We start from the raw sequence: 22500 nt of genomic DNA, 5'->3' as shown, positions 1-22500 counted from the left end.
TCATTGAGCGTGTTTGCTATTGGACTGATGAAGCTCGCCTTTTAAAAGTCGTATAAAATTCATCAAGGGGTTCTTCGAGACAAAGAAAAGCTTGCTTAAGGCATTGGCGGCTCTTTGTACTTTGCATATTGGAATTCAGCTTGCCGTAACACTTCTGTTTGGTCCAGAGAGGCCTCTGTGAAATATAGCTGCAGTATCTCTGACCCGCTGATTTTAGAGCAATGGACTTCACCCTTTGTTGGTGTTGATTATCTTTTTTTACTTTTAGTTGAGTGTTTTATCCGTGCCTGTATTCCTAGAATTAAGATATTTATAAAATATTGGTTTGTTTTTTTGGAAAGATGAGTTTTGTTATTCTTTGTAAATGTAACATTTCTAATGATGGACAGTTATCAATTACATTATTGTCCATGAGTATATTAAATTTTAGATAGACTCAATAAATGGCTTGTTTAGATAGGGCTTTGCTGAAAAGAGATATTCTCCCCACTTTAACTTCTGCTGGTAAAACTTTTGATAATTGCCAGTATACAGGTGCACACTAAATTTTGGGAAAAAATGAGTTGCGTGTGAATAACGTTTTATAAATTAAAGCATTTGTCCAATATATTCCAATCATTAACTGCACTGGTGCTTGAACTAAACTACTGTCTCTAGAATGCATTAACGCAATAACGGGTCTTATTAAGTCATAAGTATTAAGTAACAGTTTTTCTTACCAATTCACGAATAAAATACAAATAAGGAGTCATTTAGCTATCATATTAAAAATAAAGTATATATGTGTTGTTGGATTTTTGGCGACTTAGAAAAATAAAGGCAATGACGGCAAATCTTTATGTGTACTATTCCTGTTAGTTGATGTTTGACTGATTACACTGGGCTGACTAAATGATTTCAACTATATCAAAGTGCATTTTGTAGCGTGTGCGTTGTTACATATGCCAGTATACCGTTTCCGGAAAATTTTGCCTAATATAAACTCTCAACTGTCTGCATGGCAACAGAGAAAACGATGGTAACTGAACTGCATCAGGCTTAGTGTGACCTGCCTGAAAGAAAACCGAAGAAAACGTAGGTCATACTTTTCTTCTCTCCCTCTAGGTCAAATAGTTACTGAAGGCGAGATGGCCACGCCGTGCCACACGGATAATGCCAGCTTAGCTCCTTCAGGTGCTTATGTTTGTAATGAAAACATATCCACCTGTCTCGAGCTTTGGGAAGGGCCCAACTTTGGCATCACATCTTTCGACAATATAGGCTTCGCTATGTTGACTGTGTTCCAGTGTATTACACAGGAAGGCTGGACTGCCATTCTTTATTGGGTAAGGTTCTTTCTTTTAAGTGTATTGTCTTGCCACTTATGCACACGTGGCATTTCTTATATTCACGTTTATTACCTCACAAGTATCGTTTAATACCCAATTCACTAGCTGGGTGTTCTCAGTCGCTGTCTATCGTTGTTTTTAAACCAGGCATCGGTTCGAATCCTGGCTGGGGAGAAGCACTAATCAAATATAATTGATCTTGGATGTAAGTTATTTCCACGTATAGTGAGTTGGAATTTAAACGATATTTGTGGCGTATATCTGGTAAGAGTATTGTTTGATGTCTATTCAGAATTTATGTTGTAGTAGTTTGTTTTAAAAATATCTTATTTTATTCCGGATGTAAGAATTAGGACCTCCAGTTACTCTCTCCTCTTTCCCAGGAAGTCTTTCTTCATATTTTTACTGGTGAGATTATCATTACAGTATTAATGTTCTTGGTGCTGTCACTTTTGCTGTATTATTTCAGCCAAATAAGAGGATTCAGGGAAATAGAAAGAATTCCCTTCTTTATTCATTGGAAGTAGGAAAGGAAGTGAGTTTTGCACTTTTGATAACTGACGTATCATTGGCTTCTGGTGGTTTCTTCGCCCTAAATTTGAAAATAACCCATTCTTCCAAGAGAGCGTAACATGCATATGGTATGAACTTTTCCGTGCACATACGCATTAAAATAAGATGTTCCAGCTGGAAGTTTTGTAAATCGCAGTTAAGCAGTTTGATTAAGGAGAGAAAATTCCAGATATTAAATGCTCATGCTTATTTGTCGCAAAAATAACGATTTGCATTTGTGTTTTGAAGTAACCCTTGCATGATTCTCACTTAGGGAGGTTCGTTTATCGAATTCATATTCCTGTATATAGTGGGTTTAAACCTTCTCTTTGTTTTCTGTGCGGAAACCATCGCCTTCCAAGAATTTCTGCTTATGATTTTTTTGTTGTCCCTTCAAGTTGCACATTTGTAGGCAGATTCCGTCCAGTCATTGCTGGTCCTTGTTCTGTGGGCTTCAGTTTTCCCGTTTGTCAGCTGCTCTCCTTTGCTTTTCTCCCCTTTCATGACTTTGAAATGTATTGGAAAGTATTTCCTCTTCTTTGTTTTGATGTATTTGTCACTTCTTTTCTCTAGGAAAGTTTATGGGTTTTTACTATAGTAAATGTACAGAATCATATATATATCTTGTTACCAAACTTTATATTTGTTGTTATTCCTGTATTTGGCCAATTTCGTCCTTATAGTCCTATGTGTTCCAGTGTGCAAGGAAAGGCTTTTCATAAATGTGATTATACTTCAAAATAGCATTGACAGTTTTTAATGACAACGTAAATCTTTAACAAATTCGAGGGCTTTGTTACAGCACCCTAGGACATTTCTTATATGCTGGGATTCGTAAGGAAGTTGCTGTTAGCTTCTGTCATCATGCCAGTCCATGCCTTGACTATATAAGTAACCTTGATTGCTAATTAATTAAAAGTATCCTCTCTTTTCTAGCAATGCCTGTCATTAGGAAGCAGAAGTTAGTTGGAATAACTGTCCGCCTTAAAAAGTAAGCATTAACTCTTTCAGTAATATTGTTTGTTTTCTTTCTGATTTGCAGACAAATGATGCGCTGGGTTCCAATTTCAACTTTCTTTACTTTGTCCCCCTAATTGTCTTGGGGTCGTTTTTCATGCTCAACCTAGTTCTTGGTGTTCTTTCTGGGTAAGTTTCTTTGAATTCGTACGTTTTTGTTCATATATATTGCCCTTATCTTGTCTTTACATAGGATGGTTTGCTCCCTCCTGAGTAAGAAGTTATAGGAGGTTGCCTACTGTAGGCGAGACAAACTAAACAGAACGTATGTTCGTTTCTGGTTTTTAAAATAAGGTCAGTCGTACAAAGGAGAACATTCGTATCTTTCTCAAATGTTGGTTATCATTTGCAGTTTTTGTCTCAGTTCTGTTATTTTAATAAATTACTCTTTTGGAATAATTTTTGTAATGTAAATTACTTTTCTTTATTGATACGTGAAGTTTGTTTATAAATTACTTTAATTTTTACAGTGCTTATAAAGACATCACGAATGATTTTAAAAGTTAAAGTTTATTGTGAAATATAACGCCCTAAGTTTATTTTGTCCTTTTCCAAGAAAACTCACTGAAATTAATTTATTGTCAGTAAATATAATTTTCCCCAAACCTTCAGTACTTGAAAGCCTTACAGTAAGTATTATTTGGATTTGTCTGATTTGAATGCCCTCAGTCAGGATGAAAGGTAAAGATGGCTGATAATGGATCAGAATGAAGCTGTCACTTATATTTACATTTCCAGAGAATTTTCCAATGAAAGAAAGCGAGTTGAGAGGAGAGAACATTACAGAAAAGTAAGGATACGAAGAAATTTCACAGAGGCATTTACGGGTTATTTTGACTGGATATGTAAAGCAGGTATTCTATTGCTTGAATGACAGATATGAAGTTAACTCTAGTAAATGAATTAAACTCAGTTTGTGTAAGTAATAATATTTAGCATTGTAATAGGGTATCAAGTATATATTGTACATACAGCTTGCGCCGTAGTTAGCTACTGCTCAAAAGAACAATCAGGAAAGATTGCAGTAGCTTGAGTTTATATGAAAGTTGCAATTGTCTCCCTTACGTATTCTAATTGTTGTTCCAATCTTCAACCTATTCTACCTCAAGATATTCTAAGAAGCTGTTCTGAATGATGAAGCACAGGGGTTACTTTATGTTGGGTGCACAAGTCTAGTTCAAGGGTGCCACAACTGAAGTTTATTTTAAAAGAAGAGCTAAACTATAAAGCAGAATTACTGCCATTTTGCTTACTGAGTTGTATGCTCGTATGGTTATACTATTTTTCATTATGTAGTAATGCTCATTGAATCATTAATGCATAAGTATGACAGTTATATCAGCTATAGCTTTTGGAACCCTGCTGCTATACAGTACTATGATTAGAATTGAGATTGCTATTTAAGGAACTGAATAGTGTATTTTGACTGTATGGCATAATTGCTGGTAATTATTACCTTACAAATTAAGAACTGTAATATGCACTCAATAAATTCTGGGTCTTATGGTAAGTTAACCATTTAAAGGATCATCCTGCCAGAAAAAACTATACTTAATATTTGTACATAAATCAAAATATGTATATTATCTTTTATGATGCATAAATATATCCGTATTTCTATCTGATTATGTGGTGTACAGTACATAAGTGCATAGATAAGATACATGTACACATATGATTTGCTACACATGGGACCGAGTCACAAAGCAATAGTCCTTATGGCATGACACATCAGTCAGGTCGGATGGTAGTCAGCCCTTGTTGCCTGTTATGATAATCATTAATCATAGCAGAAGTACCTTTAGGTGATTACTGATTACTGAAGGTTAGTTCATTCAATTGTGTAAAGTGTATATATAAACGTGTGTATGTAGGTTTAGGCATCCATTGTCTCAATCCAGTGTAAAAAGTAACAGATAAGACTTCAGGAATGTGTGAATATTGCCTAACCTCCTGAAGAAAGTAGCTATAGAAAATTATTTTTATACATCAGATGACTAAAGAGTTACCCCTGAAACATATGAAGTTCACAAAACATTTGGAAGGGATTAACCAAAATTACTTCATATATATGCTGGCAATGTCTTCAAGCTCCTTTTGGAAAGGATCCAGGTGTAAGTTGTGCCCGTAGGAAACGAGGTAACAGAAGAGGAAGGATTAAGCAAACCGCCTTAAAATACGTGATAAACCTACCTCTTGAAAAAATGCAAGGTTACAGGAACCATCGAGAGCAAAATCAGAAAGAGCATTCCAGTGGTGACAAGTGGGTGCTGTGAGACCAAATGATGTATGAGACTCTCCAGCTCAAGAGAAATGGGGCCTAAACAACACCTTTGGAACGAGACAGAGGTGGTTTTCTTGCAGCAACCGGTTACATGGTCTTAGTGGACGCCGGATATCCGCTGCAGAGCAGTCTGTTTCATTATCTTTACGTATGTGTTGCTTCTTAATGCCTCCCATACAGCAGTTAAGTCCTGTGACAATCAGTGTGAAATGTTGGTTCATCATACAACAAGAAATGGTTCATGAGTGTAGCACTACTATTTTATCGTTTGGATATGTGCGACAGTCCCCTTCTGGAGGTCATTTGGTTTGTTAGAGACTGAAAGACACAATCATCTTAAGTGGAATAATCTGAAAATGGAGTAAATGTAATGAGGTAAAAAGCTTGGTCATTTTCAAGAGATAGCTATAATTGCTTTAGGTAGGAAGAGTATGGGAATGTCCTACTAGCAAAAGTTTTGTTTCGATTTGGCTAGAAATGAGACGCAAGTCAAACATTACATATCCTCTTTACGAGAAAGGTTCTATGAGACTGAATTTTACCATTATTCCATGCAGACTTGAAAGTAATCGCAGTTGGAGCAGATCTGTTTTGTAATTTATCTAGCCCGAATGGCCATAAATACAGATTTATATCTATTTATGTTCAACCATGCGATACAAATTATCACAAAGGTGGGGTTGGTCTTGGGAATGAACAGTACTTCCATTGAAGAAAATGGATATCACTGTGAACTCAGTCCAATAGAAGGCAAAAACAGAGTAATTGGATTCAGAAGGTGCAAAGCCAGATACATGTCATAAGAGCCAAAAGGATAAGGAATATTTACAGAAACATAAACCGGAATCATTGTTGAGCAGACTTATTTTTAAATAAAAAAAATAACACATTTCATGAAAGAGTAGTCAAGATTTTAGATATTTCAGGAATTTACGTCTTATAAGATTGATTTGGCGCTATAAAAAGAAATCTGTCTACCTGTGAAAAATTCAGTATCCATATGCAGTATTAATACATGAAAGACACCAACAGTAACTTCAGAATTAGTTTCTGTTGTATTATTGTGGTCTCTTTCATAAAAAATAGAGTCATGGGTGTAGAGATTATTTAGCAAGATAACACCTTTTGATTGTTTAGTCCCTTATACTGTACTAACACCTTTTGCATAAGAATTGCTCCCTGTGTACCTTAATTCAAATGTGTATTAATGATATTGATCAGTACAGTCCTGAGATATATATATATATATATATATATATATATATATATATATATATATATATATATATATATATATATATATATATATATATATATATATGTATGTATATATATATGTGTATGTGTGTGTGTGTGTATATATGTAATGTGTGTGCTCAAAAGATACTAGGTATTCGTTGATGCATATTCAAATCAATTGAATAATTTCTCTACACAGGTAATGATGATTAGATCCCGGTAATCCCAGAATTAGTTTAGCTTTTTACTAAACACCATTAATTATATGTATTATATTGCAAAATTTCCTAAGTAGCAGCTACAGCTGTAAAAGCTTTGTAATGATTATATTGGGTGGATAATCCACCTCCCCGGGGTACCTTGCCTGGTATTTTTGCTTTTTGGTATTATAATTATCTTACCTTGTATATTCTCTTGCTTGCAGTGAATTTGCTAAGGAAAGAGAAAGAGTAGAGAATAGACAAGAATTTTTAAAACTTAGAAGACAGCAACAATTAGAAAGAGAATTGAATGGCTATGTGGAGTGGATATGTAAAGCAGGTAGGTGGTGAAAGCAACTCTTTTGGAATTCACTGTGACTTTGGTGTTCATGTTGTTCCGGCACCTGTGTTGTAAAGTGTGAATCCGTAGAATTATGGCTTGTTGAAAACCTTTGTCATATTGCATTGTTGATATTAGTTTTTTTTTTATTAGATAATAAGTTAAATCCCTTTATGTATATTTTATTTATTACTTGTGATCATCGTCCAATTCTCGGACCTATTTTTTTTTTTGTCATATTGAGAGAGGCTTCAGCCTGTTGGTTTCACTTTTCTTTTGATGCATGATTAATCTTTTTTATTTTGATTAATTTTACTTACATTGTGTGATTTCGAAATGGATAGCATAGATTCATTAGTACTTTCGAATTCGCAATTCAGCTTTCTCTCTGAAGCGTCTGAAATGGATGTACCCTCATTAGGTCATCATTAATTTAGTGTGTTACACTAATTTTTTGTCATTTATCTGTGAAAATTGTTAATTGTCTCATACTTATTTTTCAAAAGTGAATACATTACTAGATAGATTTATCAGAAAGTGGTCACGTTATCATTCCAATACACCAAAGTTAATCATCAAAGAACCGCTTCATCTGTTTTGTAGTTTCTCCCATTCAAATTACTGTTTATGCTTTAGAAACTCAGTTATCTCTCATATTAAACAGATTGCCATTTTTCGTCTCACATTTCTTTTTGATTGCCATAATTTAGTTCTAGATTTTTGTATTTTGCATATTTGTAGGTACACACTTATGATTATATTTATATGGTGTTTGTATTATATTATGAATATATTTGTATGCCTATATATAAAACCGCTATTTGTATTATATATATATATATATATATATATATATATATATATATACATATATATATATATATATATATATATATATATATATATATATATATATATATATATATAGTATATATATACATATATTTATTTATATATATATATGGGAATAGATCTATATAACTGAGGTTGTTTATTTATGTATAAAACTGAATTGCAATGCCATCTGAACTGGGAAGTGAGCAGAAAACGCAGCAGGTCACAAGTGGTATTGACATTTAAGGAGAATAATCATACTGGAAAAACCTTTGTGTTCTGTGCTCAGTGGCATTTCTGTTTCCCTAAAACGCTTCCAGAGTGACAACCAAAAAACAAGAGAGGGTATCATTGGACTTGAATAATTTTTTATATCTTGTTTATTCTTCTTTGGTTACTTAGTTTGAATATATCCTGATGCCGTCAGTGGAGCTTGATTTATAAAGTAGTTAGTACAGAGCCTTTTTTGTAAAGACTGCCCATTGATTGTACCATTTTGGTTGCTTTTTTCGACTGTGAAGTGTCAATTTCTGTTATGCAGAAGTAGTTCTTATAGCTGACATATGTAGCTGAACCGGGATTATTTTTCACAGAACAGCTTTGTTTGTGAAGTTATAACTTTCTGAAATTATCCTTCAATTCGTTTTTTATGTAATACATTTTCAAAAAGCGATCGAAAGAAAGCAATTCCTTTTACTGTTTTTCGTTCTTAGAAAAGCTTATTTTCCAAAGCAGCCATTAAAGAAAATCACCAGCTTCAGCGTTTCTGCTTTTTAGTAGATCGGGAAACAAGGCGTTAGTAATATTGACTTTTGTATCCCACGCCACAGAAATGGTACTGATTAAGTGTTCTTGATGACAGATTCATGACCACCCTGAGTAAACTCTACAGCCTGGGAGCCTCCCAAGACTCACTGGACATCACCTCATTAGATAGCCATTTATGGTTATTTTTTTTATCCGTGAACAAACCTCCCCACCGGTTTTTGGGCAGAGGGTTATCGAATGGTTGCAATGCTGAGCTTTATGAGGGCGACAAGAAGCAGGCTTGTGGATTCTGTCTGTATGTGTCATCTTTTTCAGTCATTTGAAAATGCTGTTCCTCTGCGAACTCATCATGTATTGTTGCCAAGTTTAATTCCTCTTTTCATATGGCTCCAAACAGAATGATTTGAGAGCAGAACTCTTAGCCCATTAGTCCGTTATTGAAAACTAGTCTTGCTGAAGCTTTGAGGGAGCTGGAAATTCTATAAAATATTTTGGACAGAAAGGGTTAAAGTAGTTGTAAGTCGAGCCCTTAAACTCTACTATGCCATATTATTTAAAAAAAAAAAAAAAAAGTTCAATACTTATTAACTGTTACTGTGACAAAGTACATATAATTTCTTCTCTCCATTTTTACTATCCTTTTTCTAGCCATCAATTGTTCTTGTCAATTATGATATTCTTCTTTTCCAGTCAGTTTATGGTTTTCCCTTCGTAGAGACAGACCTTTAGACAAGTCAAAAGTAGGTTTTCCATTGACATGAAAGCTAAGAGTCGGTCACAAGGAATACACTCAGGGAAGTAATAATGGAATCGGTGAAAATGTTTGGGTGGAAAATATCTCAAACTAAAGTCATTGCTCACATGATATCAACTTCGTGAATTCCCACGTCACAATTTAGATGTCAACACTGTTTAATTGTGGGACCTTGAAGATGTCAAGGACATTTGTGTACTTTTTTGTAATGAGAAATGACACAGAAGTTACATGACCGCGAGGGTGGATCCAATAGCGGAGCTTCGATTCTTTACAGTAGAATTGGAGTAAATGGTTCTTCCTCTTTGGGGGATGGAGGGGATTTTGGGAAAGGGGAAAAGTCATCGGTTACCTTTCACTCCCTTCCTTCCTCATTATTGCAGCCGTGTGGCTTAATTGTTTTTGTACAAGGCACAGATTTACCTTCATTTTTAAGTGCTTTGAATTCTACACAAGTAATCCACAGGGATTACTTTTGCACCAGTTAGGTACAAGGATCTTATTGTAGTAGTCACAGGATTTAAAAACTCGAATCATCCAAACCTACATTGAGAATCAGAACTATAAGCTATATTTTTATTTAAATAAATATTTTCCATTCTAAAGAGTACACTAAAATTGATTTTTAAATGCAAACCCATAACTTGTACTTATTAGCTCTCTTAGTGGCCCTCAGTCTAGCATTTTGTGGCACGAAGAATGAGCTGGGATTGTCAGCTGAGACTTACTTGGCCGTCCTGAAGTGGCACTCTTCCTCTCCATCAGATCGGGAGTTTGTCTTGAAACATTTCTTCGGTAAACAAAGTAACATTCTAAGTTGTGGGTTTGTATTAAAATTGAAATATCAAGATACTGTAGCAAAGAATTTCAGCATAATGGAGGAATTCCAAAGTTAGGAATGAATCATTGTAATTTTTGTAAGAAGAAGAGCTCTTATAAGCAAGGAATCAGTCATTTATAAATCAGTGTAAATCTAGTTATGTATCTAGATCTGAATGCCTTTCAACATCCAATTCCGAACAAGGGATGCCAAGCAGTCTCTCTTAGGTCAGCCAGTGACCAAGGCTACATAGGTTTCTTCTATTTGATATTTATTTGAAATATACTGAACGTATATTTAAAAAAAAAAGGATGTAATGTCTCCATGAGCCAAAGTATGAGAAAACCTTTTAAATGAAGGTGGCCTCTTCAGATTTGTAATTATATGCACATTTCTACTAGTTGATCACAAAGTATTCTTTGCCGTAAGTGACTAATATTACTGAAAAGCTTCGGGTAGATTCCATAACCTGAAGCACTGTACGAGTATGGTGGAATCACTTCTTTGACATACTGTAAAAAAATTTTTTAACAAGTCAGTAATGCCTGTCATTCATTGTAAATTTGTGCAATCTTGTGTTTCGATGTCAGTTTCATACAGGTGGGTCTACAGCTGTAATATTTACTATTATATATGTTACGCAACCTGTGGAGATATTTGGATATTAAGAAATGTTATTCATTAAATATTTCTTTTTTTAAACAACCCTGAACAACTGTTTAACTCTTCCTTCCTTTGTGCGGTGTAGTTGTCGCAGCACAACTACACTTTCATTAAGGGTAGATTTATTTATAAAGTAATATCCTGGATTGTCGGAATATTGCCTGTTTTGTGTGCTTATAACATTGCAGTGTGCATGAAATCAACATATGATAGAAAGAAAAATTTGCTGTAAGTACTATTTGTGTTGACGTAGCTGCTATCTGAGCGTGGTACAGTACTTAGATGACCTTTGAGAGTGTAGTACAAAAGATTTCTGTTGCATTTGACAAAATTGTATATTTCAGTAATTAGTGCATGTCTTCATAGCTGTTGAAACCTTATTATTTGTACTGATTTAAATTGAAGGAATATTTATTTACTAAAGTTTCCAGAATTGTCCTTAAATGAATAATATTTTGTCATAAAAGAGATGAACTAGCAGGAATTTCATCCTAGTTTTATGATGCAGTACAGATTTACAATTTTCTCTCATGTTTCAGAGGAAGTAATATTAGCAGAGGAGAGAACAACGGATGAAGAAAAGGCTCATATAATGGAAGGTAAGAACAAATTCCTTTCTTATCAGTTGTAGAATTGCCGCCACTGTTAATCTTTGCCAGTCGGGGCATTCAGTAAAATGTAATGATTGATAAACTGATAGAGCAGATATGTTTTTCAACCTCACATAACGGCCCCACATTGAAAGTTAAAAAAAAAAGTATCACGGGAATTACTTTTGTAATTGAAACTTAATGTTTACTTGGACGAAGACAAACCGGAGGAAGACATCTAAGTTGTTCCAAGTTTTTCAGTTCCAGTGAAAGGTGATGTACTGTTGGGGCAACAGAGTCATCGGTACTGGTGTAGTTTATTATTATTATTATTATTATTATTATTATTATTATTATTATTATTATTATTATTATTATTATTATTATTATTATTATTATTTAATAACTGTTTTGTGATGAAATGAGTTCTAGTATTTTGCCTTGCACCCGAAAAAAGTTGCTAAAAATCGTTATTGCCATAAAAAACAGATCCAATATCTCCAGATTATCCCTTAACACTTTTTCATCACAATTATTTCAGTAATAAAAATAATGAAGATGCATCTCCATTCACAATCATAATTGTTGGCATTTGTGAAAAATACATGAAAAAATGGTAAAAGAATAAAAGAAACCCACTTTGTCTTAGAATATAAACGATATTCTGTATTGCGTATATAGGTAAAAAAAACCCAACCTTTAGATTTAGATTAGGATTTTATGGTTAAAAGATCTAATACATACCTTCGGTTTCGAACTTATATTAATTCCGATTCAAACCCCAGGGAAATAACAAGCGTAGCATACGAAGGAAGTATTTGCAATGATGAAAATAAAAACAAATGACGGACCCCGTCGAAATTCATTCAAAACCTCGGTGTATAACCTCTTTTGTTTTTGTCTTTCATCTACGGTTTTCATGTGGCTGGCTTTCAGCATATGAAGTTTTCCAGCTCTAGAGAAGGTAACATATAACGGTGGCCATGATTAAGCACGGGTAGGGTTTGAGAGACCCGAACCGTACTGAACAGTTCGTCCTTATTTTTTATAAGTGGTCGCAGCATGTGACAGTTACCTCCATAAGATATTCGTTATATCCATTATAACGTTGACTTCCCAAAAGTTGTTCTTTAATGCCATTATTAAGGTATGCCTTCGACCTAGAATTAATGTGTCAAAATTTGTGTTCATAAATCAGTATTTATCTCACCAGTAAGATTTATCTTAATCTGGTATGAAGTCCACAACACTTGAGGCATGCTTTTACACTGTTCTACAATTTATTGTTTTTTCCTGGTTTTAAGGCCTTATTGAAGCATTTCTAGTAATTGTTGTTCCAAGATATTTCCGTGATTAAACCTATACCAGAAACTAAATCATATACAACAGGAAAACAGGTTTTATATGATATTGTCAAATTCAAGTCATACTGTCAAGATTAATCTTGAGTAGTAGAATACTTAAAATCGACTAGAATATTGAGTTTACAGCATCACTCCGGAGCTGGAACAGACGTTTCTAAGCTAAGTAATTGCTTGGTAAGTATATACAAAACTTAATTTTATTGTAAAACGTCATTTTATTGCATCACTCCGGAGCTGGAGCAGACCTTTCTAATCATTTTGTTCAGTCCTCCTGTGAAGAATAATCATCAAGACATTGTACGAAATGAAATGGTCACATACAGCAAGTGATTTCCTTCCAGCTCGAAGAAGAGCAGCAGCGAAAAGAAAAAGCTGAAACATCTTGGGAAGAGCAAAAGTACAGACACGGAGGATGAGGAGAATGAAGATGAGGATGATGATGGTGAGTAAGAGCTCTCTCTCTCTCTCTCTCTCTCTCTCTCTCTCTCTCTCTCTCTCTCTCTCTTTTACATGTTCCTTTTCTGTTATATTATGCATAATGTGACTTATTATGCTTCATCCTTGACCACATATAAATGTACATATATGCATATATGTACACATACATACATATTTACCGGTACATATAGTGTGTATACATGTGTATGTGTATATACCAACCATATATATGTACTGCACGCACAGCTGTTATATATCATGTATTTATATCTCCTGTATAAGCAAATATAAATGATATACAGCTTATCTATTTATATATATACACAGTATATATATAGATATAGATATAGATATATATATATATATATATATATATATACAATATATAGAGTATTTATAAATACAATGAGTATTTATGCATTTCTGTGTAATTCCAACGTTAGACATTTTATCTCCCTCTGATGGAATTGCATCCATGTTGTTTTGTTGTACTTGTGTTTATATATGTATGTGTGTGAATTTATATATGTATGTATGTATGTATACATACATCACACTAACCATTGTTTTTCTTCATGCAACACACTCTGATTTTAATTTAATCATTTTTTTCAGCTCGTATAGTTTAGTCTAATCATAATTTTTGAGAAAAGTAGCTACTTTAAACCTTTATTTGTTTTATAGTTTAATTAACGAGATGTAATAGGTCATTGTTTTTATATATATATTTATTTAAGATACTCTAGTTTATAATTGAGGTAACTTATAGTTTGCGTTAAAGCTCTTTTAGATGTATATATAACACTGATAATGACCTATGATATGTTTAGCTTATATGCAGTGAATTGCATATTTATATATGTGTATATATACAAATGCATCCTGCATAATGTAAATAACTATTTATTTTATAGATTCCTAATTCTGTGGTTATGCAGTGTCTAATTAGCCAGTACTTACATAAAGTATCATCTTCATATAAAAACCCTGCTATACAGTTTAAATCTTAAGGAACTTGATATATATATATTTTTAAAATGATATGGATATAACTTATTTTGTCCCTTAATATGTATTTCATTCAATATTTTATATACTGAAGAATTCTTAATATGTTTTTGTAATTTCAGTTTAATACATGTCACTTAAAAACTGCGTTTCTATTTTTTTAAATAGTTTTGGATATAACATTCTTACTAATAATCTCTGATATAAAAACTTAACCCAGTTTTATGAGATCAACAGTTATCATTGTATTATTCCATTATAAGTTTGAAATGCTCTTTTTTAGGATGGTATTTTTTAGCTATTTCCAGGTGGAACAGATATTTAAAGGATTTTTCACCACGTTTTTCTCAGCTCTAATATTTTTTACTTTCTCCACTGTAGCATTTTGATTTATTCACGGAATGGAGATGCTACTTTTGGAAGGTTTTATAGGAAAACGGCATGGGAGGTTGAAATAACCATAGAATTAAGTTACCACCTCTTTAATTATCATCATAATTAATTTTTGTATTAGCCTTTCCTTTCAGTGTACCCTGAATCTTATAGGTGACTTCCGCTAGATATGAAAGCTGTGTACTGTTCTTAGTGTTTAACTTTCATTGTTTACTTATTGTTTTGGCTCTGTCTTGGAATTCACTGATAAAAGGTTCTTCACAGTGTTTTCAGTCATTCATATAGTCTACAGTGCAGCTCTGCTGTCGTAACCTCATGCATGTTTTGACCGATAAAGAGCTCATATCTTTCTCTTATATTGGTGGCATAATCCATAATGACCTGAAAACATAATTTCCTCGGTTTAGTTATAGTAAGTGAAAACCTGTTTGCCCCGCAATTTTCTTCATTGTCGAAAGTCAAAATTGTCTCCACTGGGAGTTTATGTTTTCACCTGAGAATGTTTGTTTGTCTGCCAGCAGGATTACCCAAAAACTGATGAATAGATTTTTATGAAACTTTGGCGAAGCTAACCATGGGTCAAGAGCCATTGTATTTATCATCTCCAAACTCACGGGAACAACTCCTCGTTCCGTGAGGGACCTTCCGGAAAAGTTTCTTGAAGAACTATTCTTAGGTTTTTGCAGATTCAGATTGTCAGATCCAGATCAAAATTAATTATCTACTTACTGTTAATGACCCATGACCGTTTTATTCTAGTTGAAGTATGACCTCTACCACGGCAGATACTAGTGCTCTTCTCTGCTAAGTGTCAGAGTTTCTCCAAACTCGTGACGCCACATTGAGGGTCTAGTAGTTCAATTTGAGAGGAAAGCATTTAGGTTGAGAGATGCATCCTGTTGATAGTTATGTATTTTACCTCTCTGACATGCTGCATTTATCAAATGTTTAATCCATTCATTTACTCTGGAAAGCTTCAGTTAACCCTATTGCTGGGCTTAAATGTCTGGAGTAAACCAATTTAACATAGATGTATGGCAAGAGGTAACAAAATTTTTTTTACCATACAATTACAAGGGTGAGTTGCAGTTTTATTTTTTCTGAAGGCAACTGTATGATGGAGAGACTATTGGCTATGTCCGGAAGATTGTATATTAGAGTTTCAGCTAAAAGTGTTAAAGTTTAGTTTCGTTGAAGCAGTCGACAGTTATACTATTGACCTTAGCAAAATCAGTATACTTTAGAAATTTTTACCCTCTGTGTACTTCTGGTATTCAAAATTGCCTAAAGTATAAAATGTAAGATGTCTGATCTACTACTTATCACACTTCTTTACTGTCTTTGAAGCTTGCCCTATTTATGAATATCCCTCATCCATCGTTATCAACTGTTAAGACTTTTCACAGTAGCAAGTTTTTATGCCATGTGAAATCAAGCTCCTATTAAATTGTCCCAGTGAACTCAACTTATTTCAGTTTCGAGAATAAGCTCATATGGCATGAATAATAAGCTCACGTGAATCACTCTATGGTAAGTTCATCTGAGCTAGTTTTCCCCAGTTTCTTTGCAGTATTTGAAAGCATTATTTTGTACCGTTCTTGACAACTACTTGATGTATGTAGATTAGGTCATGTTTTTGTGTCGTTACTTAAACACACAGTATTTGCTCTTAACAACTTTGGATACAAATACTCCTAAGAGATATTTCTTCCATGAAAATAAAACATATGTTTTCACATGATATGTGACTCAGTTGAATTATGATATATACCTGTTTTGGTCAGATTGCTTCAGTTCTTTTCTTTAGGAAATTTAGATGACTAATGATGGTAAACAGAATTATGAAGAGTCGAGATTAAGAATTTTGAAGTAAAATCTTAGATATCACAGACTACCCCAAGATTTCTGGCTTTGCATTTGCAAGTGAGGGAATCAGTATCAGAAAAAATTTTCTTTATTAGTGTGACAAGCAGGTGATTTAGAAATAATATATGTAATTGCTCTTCTGTTTAGATAGGAAACAGGCTACTCTCCTATTTAATAACTCTGGATTTGCATTTCCATGCTTAGAAGTAATTTAAATATTATTTCCATATATTGGCGTCATTGCACTGTTTATGTGGAATAGTACAAGATACTGTATTACACATAAGGGTATTTAATTTTCTTGATATTACTTTACTTTACAACTTTATATATATATATAATATATATATATATATATATATATATATATATATATATATATATATATATATATATATATATATATATATATATATATATATATATATGAGATTAATGAATAACTTGTAAATTATATATATATAATTTTGACAAACTTTTTTGTGTAGCATTTCATGGAATTGTATTCCTTTGTCTCTTCCTACCTATTTGTGCATTGCTACCTAGATTTAGATTTATCCGAGCATCAGGTATCATTTTTGTATACTATACCATTTAACTGTAGTGTGACCTTAAAGATTTAAAGTTACTCCACTGGTATAAGGTTTATAGCAGTTTGATTTTTACGTGCATTATGCAGGCCTCCAGTTTTTAAAACTATCTCTTAGTATAAAGTAGCACGTTATTCAGTCCAGTTTGGACTATTGTCTTTTCAGATGACAACAGTATATTTGTGAAGATTTTGAGTTCTTTACTCATAAGGCTTGCAATGCATATGATACAGAATCTGCAAGGAGGAAAACAGTTATAACTTTTATCAGTGAATTTAATTGTAATAATTATTAAATTTCCTTATTATATCTTTGCATCCACGCACTTTGGTACGCAAAGACCAAATGAATTATGAACCTTTTAAGATGGATATTTTTGGCAATATGAGGCTCATGGACATGGCCACAAATATTAGACAAAGTCTACCCAGTCATTCAGTCAGAGGTTCCACATAAGAGTAGCTTTTAACCATTGTTTAAGCTATATATATACAATATATGAAATATAGTATATATATATATATATATATATATATATATATATATATATATATATATATATATATATATATATATATATATATATATATATATATATACATATATATATTAGTTTGCCATATGTTTTGTAATTGAAAACATTAGACTGATATTAATTTCATTTTCATGGATAAAGATTTTATTTGCCATGTATGCCTTGTTTCCCAAATTAATATAGACTAATCTATGATAATGTCGAACTTAGGCTACTTGATATTTATTCATCAAATATTTCTATCGTCGTGGAAACAGTTAACCCCTTTGACGCTGCTTTTTAAATTTCCCTACTAAATGTGTTTTTTCCAACATATTAAAATTATTTTTCAAGCAGTTACCCTTTGTTAGTACAACTCCTTATTTGATGCCAGTCTCACAGTTTTCAGCACTTCTACCTCCGGTAAAAGTTTATAGCATACTCTCAGAACTCTAGAAATTTTTCAACAGTCTTATTCTAATTCCATCTTCAAGAGAAAGTTTTAATTTGGTAGCTTTTCCCATTTGCCCATATGAAACTCTTAAATCTACCATCAGGAAATATTCAGCTTGAAGACAATGATGTTCCCGATCGTTGCCATTTTGTGTGTTTGGCATTTGCATTCGTTTTAACAGTTGCAGATACTAGTTTAACGTAGGAAAATGCTGGCCTCTCCTTTTCTTAGGATATGTCAACACCAGTTATCTATGAATTACTCCAAATTTACATTTATGAGCTTTTAATCAACAAAGGTTAGCTCCCTCAGACTAAGCCTTGTAATGAATTCAGGAAATTGTCGTGGTTGCTAGCTGTCAGTCACTAGTAATTGGAAGTATGGCATTAAGAAAAGAAAAGTTAAAATTGTGAATGAGGGATATCACCATTTTATCCAACCCAGTAGGAATATGTGCTACTGTTTCTCATAAGTTAGACACAGATTTTCCATTATTGTATACGTATAAGTTTTCCAAAACTGCGATACAAATCACGAGCACCAAATATAGCAGTAGGATTATTAGCAGTCAGTATAAATATTGCTTTAAGCTAGAAATAGTCTGATTGCTGCTAGCTCTCTAAATGACTGAAACGTTACGTTACAAGAGTGATTCATTCTTTGTGATGTCCTACTGAATTTCTGTTGTGAAAAGGAAAATATTCTGTGTGAAAATGTATGTATTTCATCATTTTCAAAATGAAGTTCATTGGTCTTTCGTACACATTGTGCATAAGTAGTGTGAATGGCACAGTATTAAGATCAAATGTCCACCTCGGTTATATGTTCCGTCATGATTTTCTCAATTCTCCCTTTCATGTTGAAGAAAAATTTGATAATGAAGAAAAACCTGTTAATGATGGACTATAGATCTATGATAGTGTGTCAGATGCATTAGTAGAGAAGTGAGACTGCACAGTATAATAAGAGAGAACAGTACATAGTGAACATATGATACCCTGGGCCCTCTAAACATACAGGAAAAGAATGGACGGCGTTGCTTTAAAAGTCTAGATGGCAGCATTCTTGAAATGACCCTTCATGAAATGCTATTGCTGCTCAGTTATTTAAAGTACTGCCGAAGTTCTACATCCTGTCCCAGCTTTCATTTTACAGAGTAAAAGACTACTTGGCGAATTTTGACATTTTATGAAAGACTGATACTTTTCTGGACACTGATTTTTCAAGCCTTTTTTTAAATATTCATTCAGTATTTGTTTTGTATGTCAAAATATTTGAAGGTTGTGTGTGGATACATTTTTGTTTTAAAATCCCAGTCTTACTCTCTGACATTATGTGCATTGCGTTCATCTCCTATGCTGTGTTCCTACTTGCCATGGTGAAAGGAACAAATTGTTGATAACTGCAGAGGTGCCCATGTATTATTTATTTTGGCTTTGGCCAAATTAGGTTAAATCTTCTCCCACATGAACTTTTGTACAGGCATTATTTTAACCTATATTTCTAGTTTTGTAGTTTCTAATTTTATATGTACATATTACTGGATCTCTCCTCACATCGTCCCCCAATTTTTCATTCTAACAGCCCCCCTTTCTCTCGCAGTTCCTGCCAAAAAGAAAGGTATTGGTACACACCTCATGGTAAACCTAGATTACATTATAGACGTTGTCCTAAACCCATTTTATAATAGATTGTTCAACAGCCATTCATTTCACTCATTTTCATAGGAAATTGTTTATGGTATTTTGAAGCTTTAGTCATGACTATTTTTCTTTTTTGTTTTTTTTTTTGTTTTTGTGTTTTCAAATTGAATCATCATACTGAATTTTTGTCAATACATATAAAATTTTTGTTTTGTGAAGAAAATGTTTTGAAGTTTCAAAACTTCATTATATGAAACTTCAAAATCATATAGACAATTTTGATGCTTAACTAAAGCAATGAATTTTAAGTGGCAATATGCTGTTGCTATTTTGTGAAACAAACTGAACTCATATTTTAAAAGCTACTCTGAATGAAAAAGATGGATTGTAGTGTATTGTTAAAGTGGCATCCTTATTCTTTATATAGTGATTAGTGCATGATGTATTTCAATAATGGTCGTCTCAGGCGATATTCTTACTTAGATGTAGTTGACCAGTATTACAGCAGATATATAGTACAGTCTTAGAATGTATAGATAACTCTAGGTTTTAGAATAAATTAATAGGAGTCACAGACATTCATCATCCTGTTAATTTTTCCTTGTTTATGTAGACAGTCTTTAAATACTCAAAGACATCCTCAGATTGTGAAGCAATGCCATATTAGACAGAACCTCACAGTTGTGCTAATATTTGTCCTTGTAGGACGGTAGTGGTATCCCGTTAAACAATCAAAATAGGTAAGACAGTTAGTGCAGCCTGCTATCATAAAGCGCATCGACTTGACCAGTAAATGCTTCAGGAGCAAAATTGCCATCTACTCACGCAATAGCCAGACAAAGGAGCTTTTAAATAAGAAAAATAAACATTCTTCTTGCCAGCTTCCCCCTGTACTATATCTCTTTCTTTACTTGATGTAAGTTGTCTTTGTCCTTTTTTCACTGGTTTAGATCATGTTTTCCTTTCTTCTTTTGCTGAAATTCTTTTGCTTTCCTGTTTCCTAAATGAGACCAATTTTTATGGACATGTAATGTGCATTTCATTTGAGGAAAGTAACAATTGATTACGATTATGCTGTAGCTGAAAGTTCATTTCATTTCTCCATAACAAATTTGGTTCCATTCTCATGTAATGGAATGAGAATATTTGACTTCTGAATATTTTCAATAATGCTGTAGTACATGCTCATGAAATAGTTCAGCCATTTTCATGAATTTAATAAAAGCAACTTGGGGACATCTCAGCTACAGTTCATTGTCACAGATTTTATTTCTGACATGTGAATGTTAACATTATGTGTATATATACCTTTGTGTACTGAAAATGTGATAAAACAACCTGCTTCTTTTTCTAAACACATCCATCAGTGAGTTGGGAATTAATTTCTTTGATACTTCTCACATACACACACACACATAAATATATATAAATATATAAATATATATATATATATATATATATATATATATATATATATATATATATATATATATATATATATATATATATATATATTATATATATATATATATATATATATATATATATATATATATATATATATATATATATATATGTATATATATATATGTGTATGTATATATATATATTATCCATATATATATATACATATAATATATATATGCTATTATATGAACATACATGCTGTCATATGACTATGACATCATTCCCAGTTGCGTTTAGCTAACATTTTTAGCAGACATTCATTGCTTCGGAGATTGGACATTGTAACTTACATAGGTACTTTGGTGAATCACATGCAGGAAAAAGTAATTACAGCATCTTGGGCTTCCAGTTTGCTGGATTTTATTCTCACTTTTTATGGGCCAAATCTCTTATTTTTTCTTAAACAATAATTACAATAGGTTAATGAAACACGGTGACATTGATAAGAAAGTATTTTAAGTTTTTCCAGGCAGTGCCTGAGCGTTAAATGGGGTTACCCTTCTAAAAAATCAGGAGGTTGTTTTATATGACACTTGAAGACATTTGATTATAAAGTATGAGCTCTGTTAAAAGGCCATTGTAGGGTGGTTGTTTATCCAATTTTCCAATTACATTTCGGATGATAATGGGAATATTGTACTTGCACATTTTTTGGAAATCTAAGGTGATAAATGACAATTACCGCTGCCTGTTAAATGTGAATATTCGTTAGGCTATGGTCATGCTGTTAATGTACATAATCTCATGCCTGCATGGTTTACCTGCCATTTATGGCATAACAGATTCTCCTCATACATTGTTTTTAGGATCCTTAAAAAAATATTCTTATCTAGATAATGATTCCTAATTTTTGCAAAATTATAATTTGATTTTCCATAGTGAAAGAAATTAAAACTGCAGTGTTTTAAAACTGGCCATACAGCCAGGTATTATTCGCTTGCATAATATGAGTGTGAGCTGTTATTCCTTTCTTCATGAAATAGAATCATTTCATAGCAAGACAAATGTATGTCATTTTAATTTCCGGAAGGAAGGACTGATTCTGCCCAATGGCAGGTCATCAAATGTATATCGGTCTGAGTACTTCCTCTCAGAGGTGATTTCACGTTTTAACAGTGGTACATACACCCAAAATTATATTCTTGAGCAAAACAGGAAATCTATGTTTTGTATATTCAGTGACTTACCTCCTCTCTTATCCCTTTATCATCCTTTAACATCCATTTCGCCTTCATCCTGACTTGTTTATTCTGATAGCCTAGTTTCCTAAGGTTTAACATCTGTGGCCCCCTCTCTAGTCTTCCAGCATGTCGAATGCTACACTCTACCGGGCTGTCTGCATTATTTTTTTCTTCCACACCATTGTGTGGTGTA

The 22500-nt window shown here is 33.0% G+C and overlaps 1 protein-coding gene across 1 annotated transcript in view; it reads left to right on the top strand.

The window, feature by feature from the left end:
* LOC136833754 (voltage-dependent calcium channel type A subunit alpha-1-like) overlaps window positions 1-22500 on the top strand; it is a 1031224-nt gene that overhangs the window by 801691 nt on the left and 207033 nt on the right. Inside the window, 7 exon segments of the mRNA XM_067095975.1 lie at window positions 1105-1325; window positions 2923-3026; window positions 6845-6960; window positions 11339-11398; window positions 13095-13115; window positions 13118-13195; window positions 19601-19636. Of these exon segments, the coding sequence (XP_066952076.1) occupies window positions 1105-1325; window positions 2923-3026; window positions 6845-6960; window positions 11339-11398; window positions 13095-13115; window positions 13118-13195; window positions 19601-19636 (636 nt within the window).

Source organism: Macrobrachium rosenbergii, chromosome 52, assembly GCF_040412425.1.
Source record: "Macrobrachium rosenbergii isolate ZJJX-2024 chromosome 52, ASM4041242v1, whole genome shotgun sequence".
In the NCBI taxonomy this organism is placed as follows: domain Eukaryota; kingdom Metazoa; phylum Arthropoda; class Malacostraca; order Decapoda; family Palaemonidae; genus Macrobrachium; species Macrobrachium rosenbergii.
The sequence above is the reverse complement of the archived record's forward strand: the minus strand, read 5'-3'. Positions and strand labels throughout refer to the sequence as shown.